This window comes from Gekko japonicus, unplaced genomic scaffold (assembly GCF_001447785.1).
Source record: "Gekko japonicus isolate JY-2015 unplaced genomic scaffold, Gekko_japonicus_V1.1 scaffold1464, whole genome shotgun sequence".
Lineage (NCBI taxonomy): Eukaryota > Metazoa > Chordata > Lepidosauria > Squamata > Gekkonidae > Gekko > Gekko japonicus.
This window is the reverse complement of record NW_015162526.1, coordinates 237,897-253,052: the sequence shown is the minus strand read 5'-3', so window position 1 is coordinate 253,052 and position 15,156 is coordinate 237,897. Positions and strand designations below refer to the sequence as shown.

General features: G+C 43.0%; 1 protein-coding gene across 1 annotated transcript; it reads left to right on the top strand.

The window, feature by feature from the left end:
- The first annotated feature begins 3,799 nt into the window (after positions 1-3,799).
- Positions 3,800-14,959, top strand: ARL14EP (ADP ribosylation factor like GTPase 14 effector protein). Its single transcript, XM_015406282.1, has 3 exons — positions 3,800-3,902; positions 11,019-11,149; positions 13,286-14,959. Exons 1-3 carry the CDS (start codon positions 3,834-3,836, stop codon positions 13,512-13,514), a joined length of 429 nt encoding a protein of 142 aa, XP_015261768.1. The 5' UTR covers positions 3,800-3,833; the 3' UTR covers positions 13,515-14,959.
- The last annotated feature ends 197 nt before the right edge of the window (positions 14,960-15,156 follow it).

The following is a 15,156-nucleotide window of genomic DNA, read 5'->3' as shown; positions in this document are numbered from 1 at the left end:
AATGTAAACTGAGAGGGTAAAAAGTTTTAAAAGTTTGACACAGTTCATAAAAAAGAAAAATGATGAAAAGACTGGATGTATAAAAGCTAGTTGGAGGATCTCCTCTCTTGGGTTTTTAGTTAGTAGTGGGTACTTTGCTTTCTCCCCGTACGTGTAGTTCCCCCTCCCTTTTTCTGTTGTAGCTTTTTGTAGTGGAAAAAATTAATAAAAAATCCCCTCCAGGGGCTCAAAAAAAAAGAAAAGAAAGAAAGAAAGCACACATCGCCATTATTGTCAGCAAACAACAACTTAAGGAAAGAATCCCCCATTGATGAACTGTTGAATGACACGTCGTACACATCTCTGCTTTACATCTGAAAGAGCATTTCCTGTAAGATACCTCTTTGATCACCTGGGAAAGGTCAAGCTTCATCTGCACATCAAGGAAGTTCCTTGACGCCAAACTTTCACACTTATCCAGATGCCATTCCTTGAGTTAGATCTAGTATTATAATATTGGCCCAACCCTTAAGGTTGCCACCCGTCAATGCACGCAGCCAATGAGGTTAGTTTGGGGACAGACTAGCAGGGAGGTGGGTCCACAGGCTGGCACAGATGCCACCCACCCAAAGATTCACCTATAAAAGGTGAAGACCAGCTGCCTGGCAGTTGCTAGCCGCCTTCCCCCACCAACGGCCCCTGTCTGCTTTCAAACTCCTCTTAAGTTCAGCTTCCCGTACCAAAAACCCTTGCTTCTACTTGATCTCTTGATCTGCAGTCAAGAGGCCCACACTAGCTAGCTGGTTCTAGCGGTGTGTTAAATCTCCCTACTATATTTTCCTGACCCCTCATTCTTCATTGTGACGTGCAAGCTTCAGGACAGATAAGTATTGCTCTTTATCACCCAACCTGTGAATACAAAAGTGATTCTTTGTAACCTTGTATTCCTGAGGAACTTGATTGAATGTGTGTGCGCTTCAGTATTGTGTGTATGTGATTTATACATTATCAAGTAAAAGACAGATTATTTTGGAACCAACAGCCACTTTTACAGGTAAAATCCCTGGGTGGACTGGACCTTGGTATAGCTGGCAAAAGCAACCCAGAGTAAAATTTGCCAACTGCTATAGATAAAGCAGTTCATCTAACATCAGTTATCTACCCCACAGCTCAATTATCTATAAAGTTAAGTGTGTCAAAGCCCACTGAGATAAATAGACATAAGCATTACCAACTCTGCACCAAACCAAGCTGCTAGAAGGGCCTTTGAGTTTTCTTGCATTTGAATGTATGAATGCTATTAATGCAGAAAAGCATCCTGAAGAATAATTAAATGTGCATTCTGCTAATGAATAATGTTGCCAACCTCTAGGTGAGGACCAGAGTTCTCCTGGAATTACAACTGATCTCCAGACTACAGAGACTGAACACTCCTGCTACACCCTAGGGCTGTAATTCCACCCCAGGGCTGCCATTCCACTCTGGGGCCTGTCCTTCCAGTGTCTGAACACTCCTGCTACCCCCAGGGGCTATCGTTCGACTCCGTGGTCTCTCATTCCAGTCCCTGAACACTCCTGCTACACCCTGGGGCTGTCATTCCAATCCGCGATCTCTCATTCCAGTTCCAGAACACTTCTGTAACTCTCATTCTAGTTCCAGAACACTTCTGTAACTCTTAGGGGCTGTCATTTCACTCTGGGGCCTCTCATCCCAGTCACAGAACACTTTTGTTACTCCTAGGGGTTGTCATTCCACTCTAGGGCTTGTCATCCCAGTCCCAGAACACTCCTCCTACCCCCAGGGGCTGTCATTCCACTCTGTGGTCTCTCATTCCAATCCCTGAACACTCCTGCTACACCCTGGGGCTGTCGTTCCACTCTGGGGCCTGTCATTCCAGTTTCAGAACACTCCTGCTACCCGCAAGGGGTGTCATTCAACTCCGTGGTCACTCATTCCAATCCATAGACACTCGTGCTATACCTGGGACTGTCATTCCACTCTGTGGCCTGTCATTCCAGTCCCTGAACACTCCTGCTATACCCTGGGGCTGCCATTCCACTCTGTGGTCTCTCATTCAAGTCCCAGAACATTTCTGTTACTCCTAGGGGCTGTCATTCCACTCTGTGGTCTCTCATTCCAGTCCCTGAACACTCCTGCTATACCCAGGGACTGTCATTCTACTCCGTGGTCTCTAGTCCCAGTCCCAGAACACTCCTGCTACATTCTGGGGCTGTCATTCCACTCTGTGGTCTCTCATTCCAGTCCCAGAACACTTTTGTTACTCCAAGGGGTGTCATTCCACTCCATGGTCTCTCATTCCAGTCCCAGAACACTTCAATTACTCCAACGGGCTGTCATTCCACTCCGTGGTCTCTCATCCCAGTCCTTGAACACTCCTGATACATCCAGGGGCTGTCATTCCACTCCGTGGACTCTCATCCCACTCCCAGAACACTTCTGTTATGCTTAGGGGCGGTCATTCCACTCCGGGGCCTCTCATCCCAGTCCCAGAACACTTTTGTTACTCCAAGGGGTATCACTCCACTCCGTGGTCTCTCATTCCAGTACCAGAACACTTCCGTTAATCCTAGGGGCTGTCATTCCACTCTGTGGTCTCTCATTTCAGTCCCTGCACACACCTGCTACACCCTGAGGCTGTCATTCCAATCCATGATCTCTCATACCAGTACCAGAACACTCCTGCTACCCCCAGGGGCTGTCATTCCACTCCGTGGTCTCTCATTCCAGTCCCTGAACACTACTGCTACACCCTGGGACTGTCATTCCACTCTGCGGTCTCTCATTCCAGTCCCTGAACACTACTGCTACACCCTGGGACTGTCATTCCACTCTGCGGTCTCTCATTCCAGTCCCTGAACACTACTGCTACACCCTGGGACTGTCATTCCACTCTGCGGTCTCTCATTCCAGTCCCTGAACACTACTGCTACACCCTGGGACTGTCATTCCACTCTGCGGTCTCTCATTCCAGTCCCTGAACACTACTGCTACACCCTGGGGCTGTCATTCCACTCCATGGTCTCTCCTCCTTGTCCCAGGCTACTCCTGCTACACCTTGGGGCTGTCATTCCACTCCGTGGTCTCTCATTCCAGTCCCTGAACACTACTGCTACACCCTGGGGCTGTCATTCCACTCCGTGGTCTCTCATTCCAATCCCAGGACACTTCTGTTACTCCTAGAGGCTGTCATTCCGCTCTGGGGCCTCTCATCCCAGTCCCAGAACACTCCTGCTACACCTTGGGGCTGTTGGTCTCTCATTCCAGTACCAGAGTAGTCTATTCAGGCCCAGAAACTCTAATGGAAAATCCATTCCGCATTTTTATTGCAACTCTCCTTGTACTGTAATGTATTTCAATGGAGCCCATGCAAGTCAATTGGCATTCCTAGCTCTCATTATTTCGAATGAGCCTTCAAGTGTTTCCCATTGTTTCCAATGGGCGATCCTGTCCTTCCTTTTAGTACATCCCCTAAAAAGAAGCCTCTTTTTTACTACCCTCTCAGGAAAGCACGTAGGCGACAGCTCTGCCCTCCTCACACCAATATCCCCACCCAGCATGCAGTTTTATCCTCTGTACTTTACTTTCTTTTGGAAAGCGTGTGGTTGCGTAATGAAAGGGACTCTTCAGCCTCGCTTGTCGTGATTTCCCACATTAACGCCTATGTCCTTCTAGAGCGCTTGACCCGCACATGGAGGACTCTACCGTCTTCGATCAGAATCCGGAAGTCTTGTGAAGGCCTCACGCAGACTACAGTCCCTTTGTGCTGGGATTCTGCAGCCGCTTCCTTCCGGTTCATAAAGGAGACAGGGAAGTGCGTGGAGCTGATCGCGGTCATGGCGGCTTTTGGGGAAGTGGGCTCGGGGATGCTTTCAGGACAGGGCCGAAGAAAAGCTTATGGCAAGGTACGTGTTGGCGGGATGGTGAGAGGAGCCTGTGGACGGCCTGAAGGACTTCTTTTGTGTCCTTCGCCTCTTTCAAGCTTCAGTTACGCCCCAGCTAGTAAAGGGAGGGGAGCGTTGCTTCGCCTTGTCGGTTGAACGCCAGGAATGTCCCCATTAGCACCGTCGTAGCGGTTTACGAAAAGGGCGATGTTTGTTAGAAGTAAAAAGTCGAAAACTAAAAGTGCCCCAGCAACAGGAATATAGAAGGAGGGGTGCTATGCATCAGAGTCTGCGAAGTGGTTGTGCGTGTTTTCTTTCCCATATCATCATTTCAGTAATGGGGTGTTTTATTTTGTGCTGCTAATTGTTAACTACAATAAGTGCATTTAGTGAGGTATTACACAGGAGTCAAGCATAGTACTTTATGTATGAACGATTTATTTAAACAATTTCATACAAGCGCATTTTTTCAGATGCATACAGTAGAAAAATGGCACAATCGTTGAGGGTGCGGCAGTATTATAAAGAAAGGCCGATGGAAGGGTGTAATCCATTCACAGAGAGTGGTTGTGAATCACTCCCAAAGCAGCCAAATAGATTCGTTATAATGTACTTACTTCATAGCCTGCCTTTCTCTCTCAGACTCCAAGGGTGTAAAACAATGTATTCAAAGGCATTAGGATTAGGATTACAAAAATTAGGAACGATGAAAAAATATCAGACATGGTGTGTCAGACAATGCAAAAGAAAAGGAATTAGAGAAGTAGAAAAGGCAGTTAGAGCAAGGTAATGCATAGAATAAAAATTGGCATGGACTAGGATCTCATTTCCTTTATAAAAGTGCTTTCCTGAACAATTCAATTGTACTAGATTCCTATTCCCTTTGTAAAAATGGCCTTTCTAAACAATTCTGTTTTACACATTTTGTGGAGTGACACAGAAGTATGGGAGCCTTTCTGATCTCCTTTGGCAGGCCACTCCACAAGGCATGGGCCGCAACAAAGAAAGCATGTGTATGGCAGCTATTGATCTTACTCATTTGTCCGATGACAGTTTCAGAAGGTTTCACTTGGATGAGCAAAGCTGTTGTGACAGAGCATAGCAAGAGAGGTCAAGTCCTGCAGATCTGATGGTCCTAGGCCAGTGATGGCGAACCTTTTAGAGACCGAGTGCCCAAACTGCGACCCAAAACCCACTTATTTATCACAAAGTGCCAACACGGCAATTTAACCTGAATACTGAGGTTTTACTTTAGAAAAAACAACTCATACATTAACTTAAGATGAGCCAAACAAACTAAGGAAGGCAATGCTAAATGCTTTCATTTACTTAAAATTATTTGGCAGAGAATTCGACACTTTAATGATGGTCTGGGCCTGGCTGGAGTGATGGCACGTGTGCCCACAGAGAGGGCTCTGAGTGCCACCTCTGGCACCCGTGCCATAGGTTCGCCACCACTGTCCTAGGCCATGAAGGACTTTTTTTGTGATTACCAGTACTTTAACTTGAACCTAGTGACTGATAGGTAAGAGTGACTGTAGAATGGTTCTGTTCTGCTGCTTTAGACCAACATGGCTACCCCACCTGATATTATGCATACTCTGACTAGTTCCCAATAGTAGCCAAGGTACGGCATTCTACACCAACTGGAGTCTTTGACTTTACTTCAAGGGCAGACCCATGTAGAGTGCATTACAACACTGAGGCATGACTTGGATCCATGTGGCCAAGTTGTCCGAGTCGGGGTAGGGAGCTATCTTTTGGCCAAATAGATGATGGAAGATATTTTTTTTTTGATAGCTTGCTTCTCCAGCAGTAATGCTGGTCCAGTATGACCCCAGGTCATTTGACCAGGTCATTTGATTAGGCAGGCTGCCTCTTCATCCCCCCCCCCCTTTGGGAGGCTGGGGCAGGCAGACTGCTGCTTCTTCTCTCCTCTTTTGGTGGAGCAGAAACATGGTGGCCTGGAGGGGGGGCTTTTTTCCAGATTTTTTCCCTCCCAGTCCACCACTGCTCACAGAGTTGCTCTAGGGATACAATGGAGGAGAAGAGAATGAAGTAGGGTGTTTTGAGTCCCCATTTCTGGAAAAAAGTGGGCTATAAATAAAGTAAATACGTAATAAATATAGGTGAAGTTGGCAGGGCAGATAAAAGTATGGTGGGTGGTGGGAAGGAGAGAAGGAAGCAGAGAATTGGGGATTGCCAAGTGGAGAGAGAGAAGAAATAGTTTGGGGGGGGTAGTGTCAAAGACAGGGAAATGGCTGCCATTCACAAGCCCATGTAGGTTCACCACTGTGCAGTTGGATCCACACTGACAACTGGCACCATGCAACTGGGCCATAGTTTTCCTAGGTGTAAAGGGTAGCAGGCAGGGTGGATTTGATTTAAGTCAAATCTATTTAAATCACTAGTTAGTAAGTCTAGATTTAAATAATTGTTTTCTACATAAAGGCTCATTCTTGTTGGTATAATCTTAATATTTATAACCAGATGAAGGTTTCATTTTTAAACTAACGACTTTTCAGATTAATTTTACAGTTAACATAAGAACATAAGACACCAATGTTGGATCAGGCCAAAGGCCCATCCAGTCCAACAGTTTGTCACACAGTGGCCAAAAATACCAGGTGCCATCAGGAGGTCCACCAGTGGGACCAGGACATTAGAAGCCCTCCCACTGTTGACCCCCCCCAAGCACCAAGTTATATAAAAAAATGCTAATTTGGTTATACTATTAGAAACCCATCAGTTTACCTTGCAATAATTTCATAATTACCTATCTCCATTTTAGTATGTTAATTATTCATATTTGGACAACTTTTCTGCTGTACTTTATGGGAAGGAGAAAAATAATCATTACCTTAATAATAATTTAGATAGTTTTATTTAACTAAAACAATAACATTATAGCATATGTATTCTTGTATTTGCTTAAATATACATGTTTGTTAACTGACGTGGTTAAAACAAAATATCTTTTAAAAAAACTTAGACTATCAGCCCAGTCCACACATGAAAAACTTAAAATACTGTCCTATACAGCTCACTCATCTTCATCTTGTTTGTTCATAATCTGGAGAAGAAAAACAAGTTTTCCTGCTTCATTGGGTCCCAAACAACTTCTCAGTTTAGAATGAATATTCTTTCTACACCAGCAGAAGCTACTGCTGTTAAAAGTGAAAGCATTACTTAAGCAGTCTCTAAATCCAAGTGCTCAAGTGACTCCCACCAGTTCACTCCTGTGACTTTCTTTAAAACATCAGTAAACATATATTTCTTGATTGGTTCTCCCTTAGCTCTGAAGTTTATTATAGTTGGCATTACAGATGGATGATTGCTGGATACCCGTGTCATAGCTAACTCCTCTGGTCTGTAAGGCCCCTTAGATGCTTTATAAAACAGTTATCAGTTGCCTCATGCCCAGCAGTTGATGGATGCTACTGAGGACACTAGATGCAAGTCAGGGGTTTAGAGCACTCTGGAAGAGTGTCAGTGCTCATGTTGAGCCCCAGTTGTTGTTGTTTTTCCTGTACATAATGGCTGTCTGCAATACAAAGTAAATTGTATAATTTAGCTAGGTCATTGAGTGAATAATTAGTATACCTGATACGTTTCTTGAATTTAATTTTAGGATGGATTTTCATTTTGAAACTCATCAGTCAAGTTTGAAAGGAAAAGTTGCAGCATAAATCTTACTTCCGGTGCTGTTTTTTCCCTCCAGGATAATCCTCCTAACAGCTGCTAAAGAAAGCAATGACACAATGTGGACAATTGTACTGATTGTACAGATCCATGTTCTGTTGGAAATCAACTACTAGTTAGCGTTGCTTTATACTGAATGCACACCCCTCTACCGCACAGGGCTCACCGCCATTGCCGTTGAGGGTGGGAGGCAGAGTGAGCCTGGTGGCTGGATGCCACACAGGGCTTCCTGCCACCATCACTGATGGGGGAAAGAAGCCTAGGCAAACCCGGGGCTAGGAGCTGCACAGGAGTCCCTGTTGCCATGGTCGTCAACAGTGGAGGGGGAGAAGCCTTGGTAGACTTGGCAGTTGGGGGGAGCCACATGGAGCTTGCCACCATTGATGGTGGGATGGAGAAACCTTAGTGAGCTCGATGGGAAGGAACCATATGGGGCTTGCCACTGTTATTGCTGGGGGGGGGGACAGGAGTCTTAGCAGGCCTGGTGGCAATGGGGGGAGAGGTCTGCTGATGAGGGTGGTGAGAGCTATGGTGCCCTCAAGGATGGCAAAAGCAATGGAGGGGAATCAGGATGGTGAGAGGAGTTACCTCCCCTGCCAGTATCATGAGTCCCCACTTGTACTGTCTATTTTTTATCATGCTTAAGTTTATCTTGATAGATGAAGACTTGCAAAAAGTCATGCTGTGATCCTTTTAATATGCACAAAAAAACTTCCAAAGAAAAATTTGCATGCTATTGACGTAGATGATACAACTGTTGTAAGTGCCAAGTTTGGATGACATTTTGTCCCTGGCTGGAAATTTTGTCCAAAATGCACACAGATAATCAGTGGAAATGCTGAGGTGGGTTCTGAAGACCATCAGCAAAGGACACTTGATTCAGATGTATGCATATGAAGCATTTTTTTTACTTGTCTACATACTGGACTAAGACTATCATGTGCACACTTTAACCTGGGAGCAAGCTTGTGGGAAACAGTAGCATGTGTTTTGAGTAAATATGCATAGGATCAAAATACACAGAAAGCGGGAACATTATTTTCTAGTTATATCCAGACTAGAAAAACCCATCTTAAGTGTTAACCATGTGCTGGATATTATACACATGTACACAGTCATTCATCATTTGAGAACTACAGAATGAAGCAGTGGCTTGTATGTGTGAAACATTACTAATCAAATGTCATGGATGGGGTTTTCGTATAATCTCACAACAGTTAACTTTCAGGAAAGCCACTTGACACATTGATCATCACATGATCATCAATCCTCCCTCTAAGCTGTGGGATCTTGTGAGCACAAATTCTACTTTGTGAGCTACCGGTGAGCGAGCGATTTGGCTACTGCATAAATTAGTTTGCTCTGGAGCCATCGTTCCTGAGCTGAGACAAAAATGTGTGAGCCGGAGGCTAAAACTCCATGAGCTAGCTTAGACGGAATACTGGTGATTATATAATAACTGAGTGAAGTAAGTGCACATATGAATAAACAAGGTAAACATGATAACTGTAAAAGTGAGTGTAACGGTGGACAAAAGAATTGGGAGACTGTTGGAAGCTGAAGTGGATTGATGTGTAAGAGTCAGTGCATGCACGGTGATAAGAATATCGTTTGGACATTCTGAAAGTATAAACACACATGACCCTCTCTTTATCTGACCTTCCCAAAGTACAGCTGTGGTATGTTTTCATTCATTTACACCATTAAGGTCACTGTTATGTTCAATTGCGTCCTCCAAAGGTGGCAATTTCTGTTTTGTTTTTACTTTCCTTACTGTTCCTTACTGGGGAAACACTGAATAGCAGCTCAGGACCACCAAGAAGTGATTCCATGAAGATGTAGCGTATGTTATAGTATTGGCCTTCTGCTATGATACAGGGCAGTTACTTGCTCACATGTGTAACGATCATTCTTGAGACAGAGCACCTCCCTAGTAGATATTTCCTTCAGCTTGGGGGCTGCTAGTTTTAACTGTATCTCCCACATGGACTTGGCTATTATCTGGAGCTAAATGGAGCAAACATATTACTCCCATCCTGTAGGCCGTTCACTGGCTGCCTGTCAGTTACCAGGCTCAATTTAAGCTATTAGCTATCACGTACAAATGGAGCTGCGGATGCTCAAGTGGTTAAGATGCTGAACTGCAGGCTCGAAAGCCAGTCGAATCCAAATCTAGGAGCTCATCTCTGTTTCCAAGCCAAAGAGCCTGCATTGTCCAAAGACTTCTCCGTGGTCATGTGGCTGGCATGACTAAATGCCGAAGTGCACGGGACGCTGTTCCCTTCCCACCAAAGCGGTACCTATTTATCTACTTGCAATTTCTTGCTTTCGTACTGCTAGATTGGCAGGAGCTGGGGCCGGAGACAGGAGCTCACTCCGTCATGTGGCACTCGGGTCTCGAACTGCCAAGCTACCAGCCTTTCGGTCTGCATCTTAACCTCTGAGCCACCACAACCCCTCTTCTGCAGCTGCCAACCTGCAAATGGACAAAATCAGTGACTTCCAGATGTGCTTTCTCCAGCGTGGCTCCAACCTTGTGGAATGGCCTGCCTGAGGCGGTCAGGAAGGCTCCCACTCACAGCTTTCCACAAACTATGCAAAACTGAATTATTCAAGAAGGCTTTCTACGCAGGAAATAGGGTTGTACTGTACTAAATGATTCACAAAATTGTTAGGAATTGTGGCCTATACTACTGTGTATAACTTGCCAAAACTAGGACCCTGCTATGTAATTTTGGCATCATTTAACATGTCATGTTAACATTTAAGCTTTGCTTCAGTTGTGTTTTTAGGCTTCTGGTTGGTTCTACAACCCTAATCCTACTGCATTGTTTATTTCAATGTCCTATCTGGTCGACTGTATTGACACAATCTGTGTAATCCACCTTGAGTCCAAGTGAAAAAGATGGACTAGCAAGCAAGTCAGAAAGCAAGCAAGCAAGCAAGAAAGAACCCTAATCAACACCAAATCTGGCCTGGAGACTAACCAGCAGTCCTGTGAAGTTCTCTCAGCATCAATGTGACATGATGCACGTAGTAATAGCATTCATATGTGACAGTAGCAAATGCTAAGAACATAAGAGACGCCAATGTTTTGCTTCAGTTTTGTGTTTAGACTTCTGGTAGGTTCTAAAACCCTAATCCTATTGCATTGTTTATTGAATGTCCCATCCATCGATGTATTGACTCATTCTGCGTACACCTTACATAGAAGTGAGACAGGCAGACTGTAAACAACGTAAATAAAATAAATGAAAATATGTGTGTATTCAACTTCTGAAGGATTTGACACTTAACAAGTGTTGTTGTCACACATGGCCTCAGGTTTGTGCCCAAATTTAATACTACATGTGATGTACCCCAACTTGATTAGCAGTGGTTTATGCATTGAGCTTTGTATTACTGTTTCAAGTTAAGTTGTCTGTATCTGTTCAGGGGCGCACAGCTAAGACCTTGAAGTCATTACAGTTTGCTAATCCGGGACGGCATACTGAATTTGCTCCAGAAGCAAAGAAAAGAGAGAAAAGAAGGCTGCAAACAAAAAGTACATCCATTAATTCAGACAGGTGGGCTGTTTTCTGCATTGATTAAACTTATCCTTGCTTTCAAGCCCTCAGGGAAAAACAGTATCTAGTCCTCTCTTCAAATCTGCTTGTGTAGACAGAATGTATTTCTTTCAAATGCTTGGAAATGGCATGATAAAAGCAAAATGGCATTGTATAGTGTAGCTAGGAAAAGCTTGGGAGTGAAATATGGAATGTTTCCATACAATCTGCTGTCAATGCACCTGCTATTAATCCACAGAAAGGCTAAAGAGCACTCGTTATAGTTCTGCCTCTGAAGGCAGGTACCTGAGTGGGAGACTTTTAGCAACTCTTTGTCTGCTTCTCTCAATGCTTTTGAATTAGAGTGGGATATGAACAAAAATACTAATCAAATCATTGCTATGGATCTGTTGGCCTCCTAATGTCACCTTTGGAAATGTCAGTGCTACATACATGAGGAATTCTGGTGAGCAATAATAAACCATAATACTAATGCTATCAGTTGAAATAAACACTGTTCATTCCAAACTGCATTATACTTCCAGAGAACCAGAGCACTGAAAGGAGATGCTTCTTAGAAGAAAGTACAAAGTGAAAAGATTTAGACAATGGTTGAGAGGTTTAGAAAGAGGCAAAATATCAACAATGCTACCTTATGGAAATAGGTTACACTGGGAAAAATAGAGTTCCAGATGTGAGCGTTGTCCTAGGTCAGTCATTTCAGACATGGTCCCATGGATGCTATGGTGCTCGCTGATGTGTTTCCTGGTGTCCATTTGTTTCTTCTCAAAAGCAAAGACCAAGTCCTAGTTTTTCTTCACTTCAGTGGAGTTGGAGGTGCTTCAGAGGAGCCCGGACAGTATCACCCTGGTGTCTGTAGGGAGCACCCATTTGGAGACAGCTGCCCCAATCACAGGAAGATGGAACCCCTTAACTTTTTGCTGGACCTGCCAGTACTTTGGAAACATTCATTACATTATGGTGCCCATCTGAACCCTCAGCCTTAGTAGTTAGGTTCCTCTGACATAGGCAGAGATGACTGTGGATGAAGATGTAGTATTTTAAGAGCACTAATAATGGTATAAAGGTATGTCTGCCTATGTCTAAAAGAGGATTCCAAACAAATTAGTCCAGTACCTTTTTGACACAGCACTGACTGCATCAGGGTGAAGTGATTCTTCCTCTGAGAAGATGAATAGTAGATTTGTCATCACCTGCTGGCTAGAACTTGTGACATCACTTATTTATCATGTCCTCTCTAAGCCATATTTTCTATACTAAAAAGTCCCGGACTCTTCAGCATTTCCTCATAGGAAAGGTGCTCCAACCACTTGATCATCTTGGTTGTCCTCTTCCCTGCTTTTTCTAGCTCTGCAGTGTCCTTTTTGAGATACAACAAACAGAACTGCACACAATATTCCAGATGATTGATTTATGGATCCTTGATTTTTCCAGCATATCAATAACAGCCACTCCAAAGCTCCAGATGATCTCAATCATGTAGATGTAACAGCACAGACCACTGTGGGACTCCATATGATTGCATTCAAGTTGCAGATTCAGAGTAGGCAATAACGATTTTATGCAGTTGGGATGATAAAAAAATGTTTGGAGCTGCAAGTGTTGTCCCTCTAAAGCCTGCACCATGTTTTAGGTACAAAACGTCATGGTCGACCATATCAAAAGCAGCAAAAATTTAATTGTTCCCCTGCTTTGTCCATCCTCCTGCTACTTTACTCACTACTGTTTCATTGTGCCACATGTCTAGACCAGGCTTCTGTCTTGCATGGTAAAGAACTGATCTCTGATTTGCAGTTCAACAAATAACATGAGTGTGGCAATATTAGCAATATATGCTCTATAGGAAGACAATTGCTTTATAAGTCACAGTGACAAGATGGAGACTGCTGGCTGTTAGGCTTGTAAGTATCTTGACACATGAATTTACCCTACTGCATGGGAACTCTCTCAAGCATTAGAGCTGATTGACAAACCTGATTCTATGTGATGGTTCTATAATAATAATTCCATGGCTATTGCTATGCATGAAATCTCTGCCTCTTCTCTGCATAAGAGAACTAGCAAAAAGACTACTTTTCAGGTTAAAATGGAAGATGACATTACAAATGACTAAATTATGCTTCTTTCCTTCTGCAGGCAAATAATACCCGCAAAGAGCAGAGTATATGATAGCCAAGGACTTCTGCTTTATAGTGCGATTGATCTCTGTGACTGTCTTGATGAAGATTGCCTTGGATGTTTCTATGCTTGTTCCAAATGCGGCTCCAACAAGTGTGGACCTGAATGTCGCTGTGACCGCAAATGGCTGTATGAGCAAATTGAGATAGAAGGGGGAGAAATCATTCGCAATAAGCATGTGGGATAGCCTACATGCCGTATTCAAATACTGTACTGCAAGGAACTAAGATCCAAAGCTTTACACATACAAATATACATGATTGGTTGAGATTTACAGTTGCTGTCCAGTGTAATGTATGAAAACTGAAGCTCAGACATAACAAATTTTCAGTGTTCTTTCTATCCCTGTAGCTATTGCTACAAGCAAGGTACTAGTACGTTGCCTGATCTGAAAGTTTTAATATACAAGAGGAGTAACATGTTCAGTATTAGTCATTTTGCAACCTCTGTTCCATAGAGGAGATGCTGTTCCTTTCAAAACAAAGTGATGGTTACTTGAGTCACTTTAACCACTAGCAACCATAACCAGTATTAGTCCTTGGGTAGGTTGATAATTTGATAGAGATGTTCCATGATAGGCAAAAAAATATTAACAACAAACTAAAGCTTATGACAGTATAACACACTGTCATTGCTTCAGTGATTAATCTCTACTGGTTTACTTCAAGGTTTAGAAAGATAGGTGTGAGTTTCTCATTCATATTCTGAATAGAAATAAACCCTATCCCCTGCTTGCATCAGTATGATAAGATAAGAGGGACATTTTTAACCAAAGATTTATCATTAGGAAGCATTTCCGTTATGCATTTATTGTTTTAAGAACTTTATGTCGAGTGTCTATGCAGGCTGAAAGAGCACTTATGGGCTGAAGTACAACACAGTCTCATCTTGGTCTTAAACACGTTATTTACTTGAATATTCGATTATAACAGTTACAGAGATTGTGTTATGACTTGTCTTTAATCACAGATTATTCACACAAGTAAGTAAGATGTATTTTTTGAATAATCTTTTTAAAAGAAGCATTAATTGGCTGCATTTTATGGCAATTTGCCATGTACCCGAATTAAGAAAAATTCTAAGAGCATCTACATCTTTGTGTTGATTTTTAGTACATTTAGGCTCAGATAAGACAAAGTCTTTTCCTACAGTCTGTAATTAATAATAATCATTCCATTGTTGGAGTTGAGCTATGTAAGGCCCAGCTTCTAGTAATTTCTGGTGAATTTCACAGTAAAAATGTTACATTTTAAAGCCACTCTAATAGTATCTCATGTTAACAAAAGCACCATTCTGCCTTCTGAGTCAGCGTGGACTTTGATTTTTTTGTAACCTGTTTTTTATTTGAAGCTTTGCTTGAACTGATAAATTTTGTATGTTATGCAATTAAAGGTCTTGAAGATGAAGTGCAGAAAATTGGCCATTACCTAAAACCTTTTAGCAGCCTGCATAGCTGCTGGCAGGCTCCTTCTGCAGATGGAAGTTCTACTCTCCCTGGCAAGTAGTATTCTGCAAAGGCTGCTGTACAATAAACGCATTTAAATAAAGTTTGTGATTCATTTTTAAGAAAACAATCTTCCTGATTTTGGCTGATGCAAAGTTGTGGCGGGGTAGAAATGTGAAAAATAAATAAATATAACATTCTTGTTGAAATGTATTTCTTTGGGTTGGATTTACTCTGCTAGCACAATGAGTCCTGCCCGATTCCCTTCCTTGCTGCATTCTTTGTCCCATGTATAGTGTTCTGTCTACCCAGGTGTCCTAATTTCCAGCACATTATTTTTGGGGTCTCCCTCTTGCACCAGCAGAAAAAGCTGGTATAACTTAAT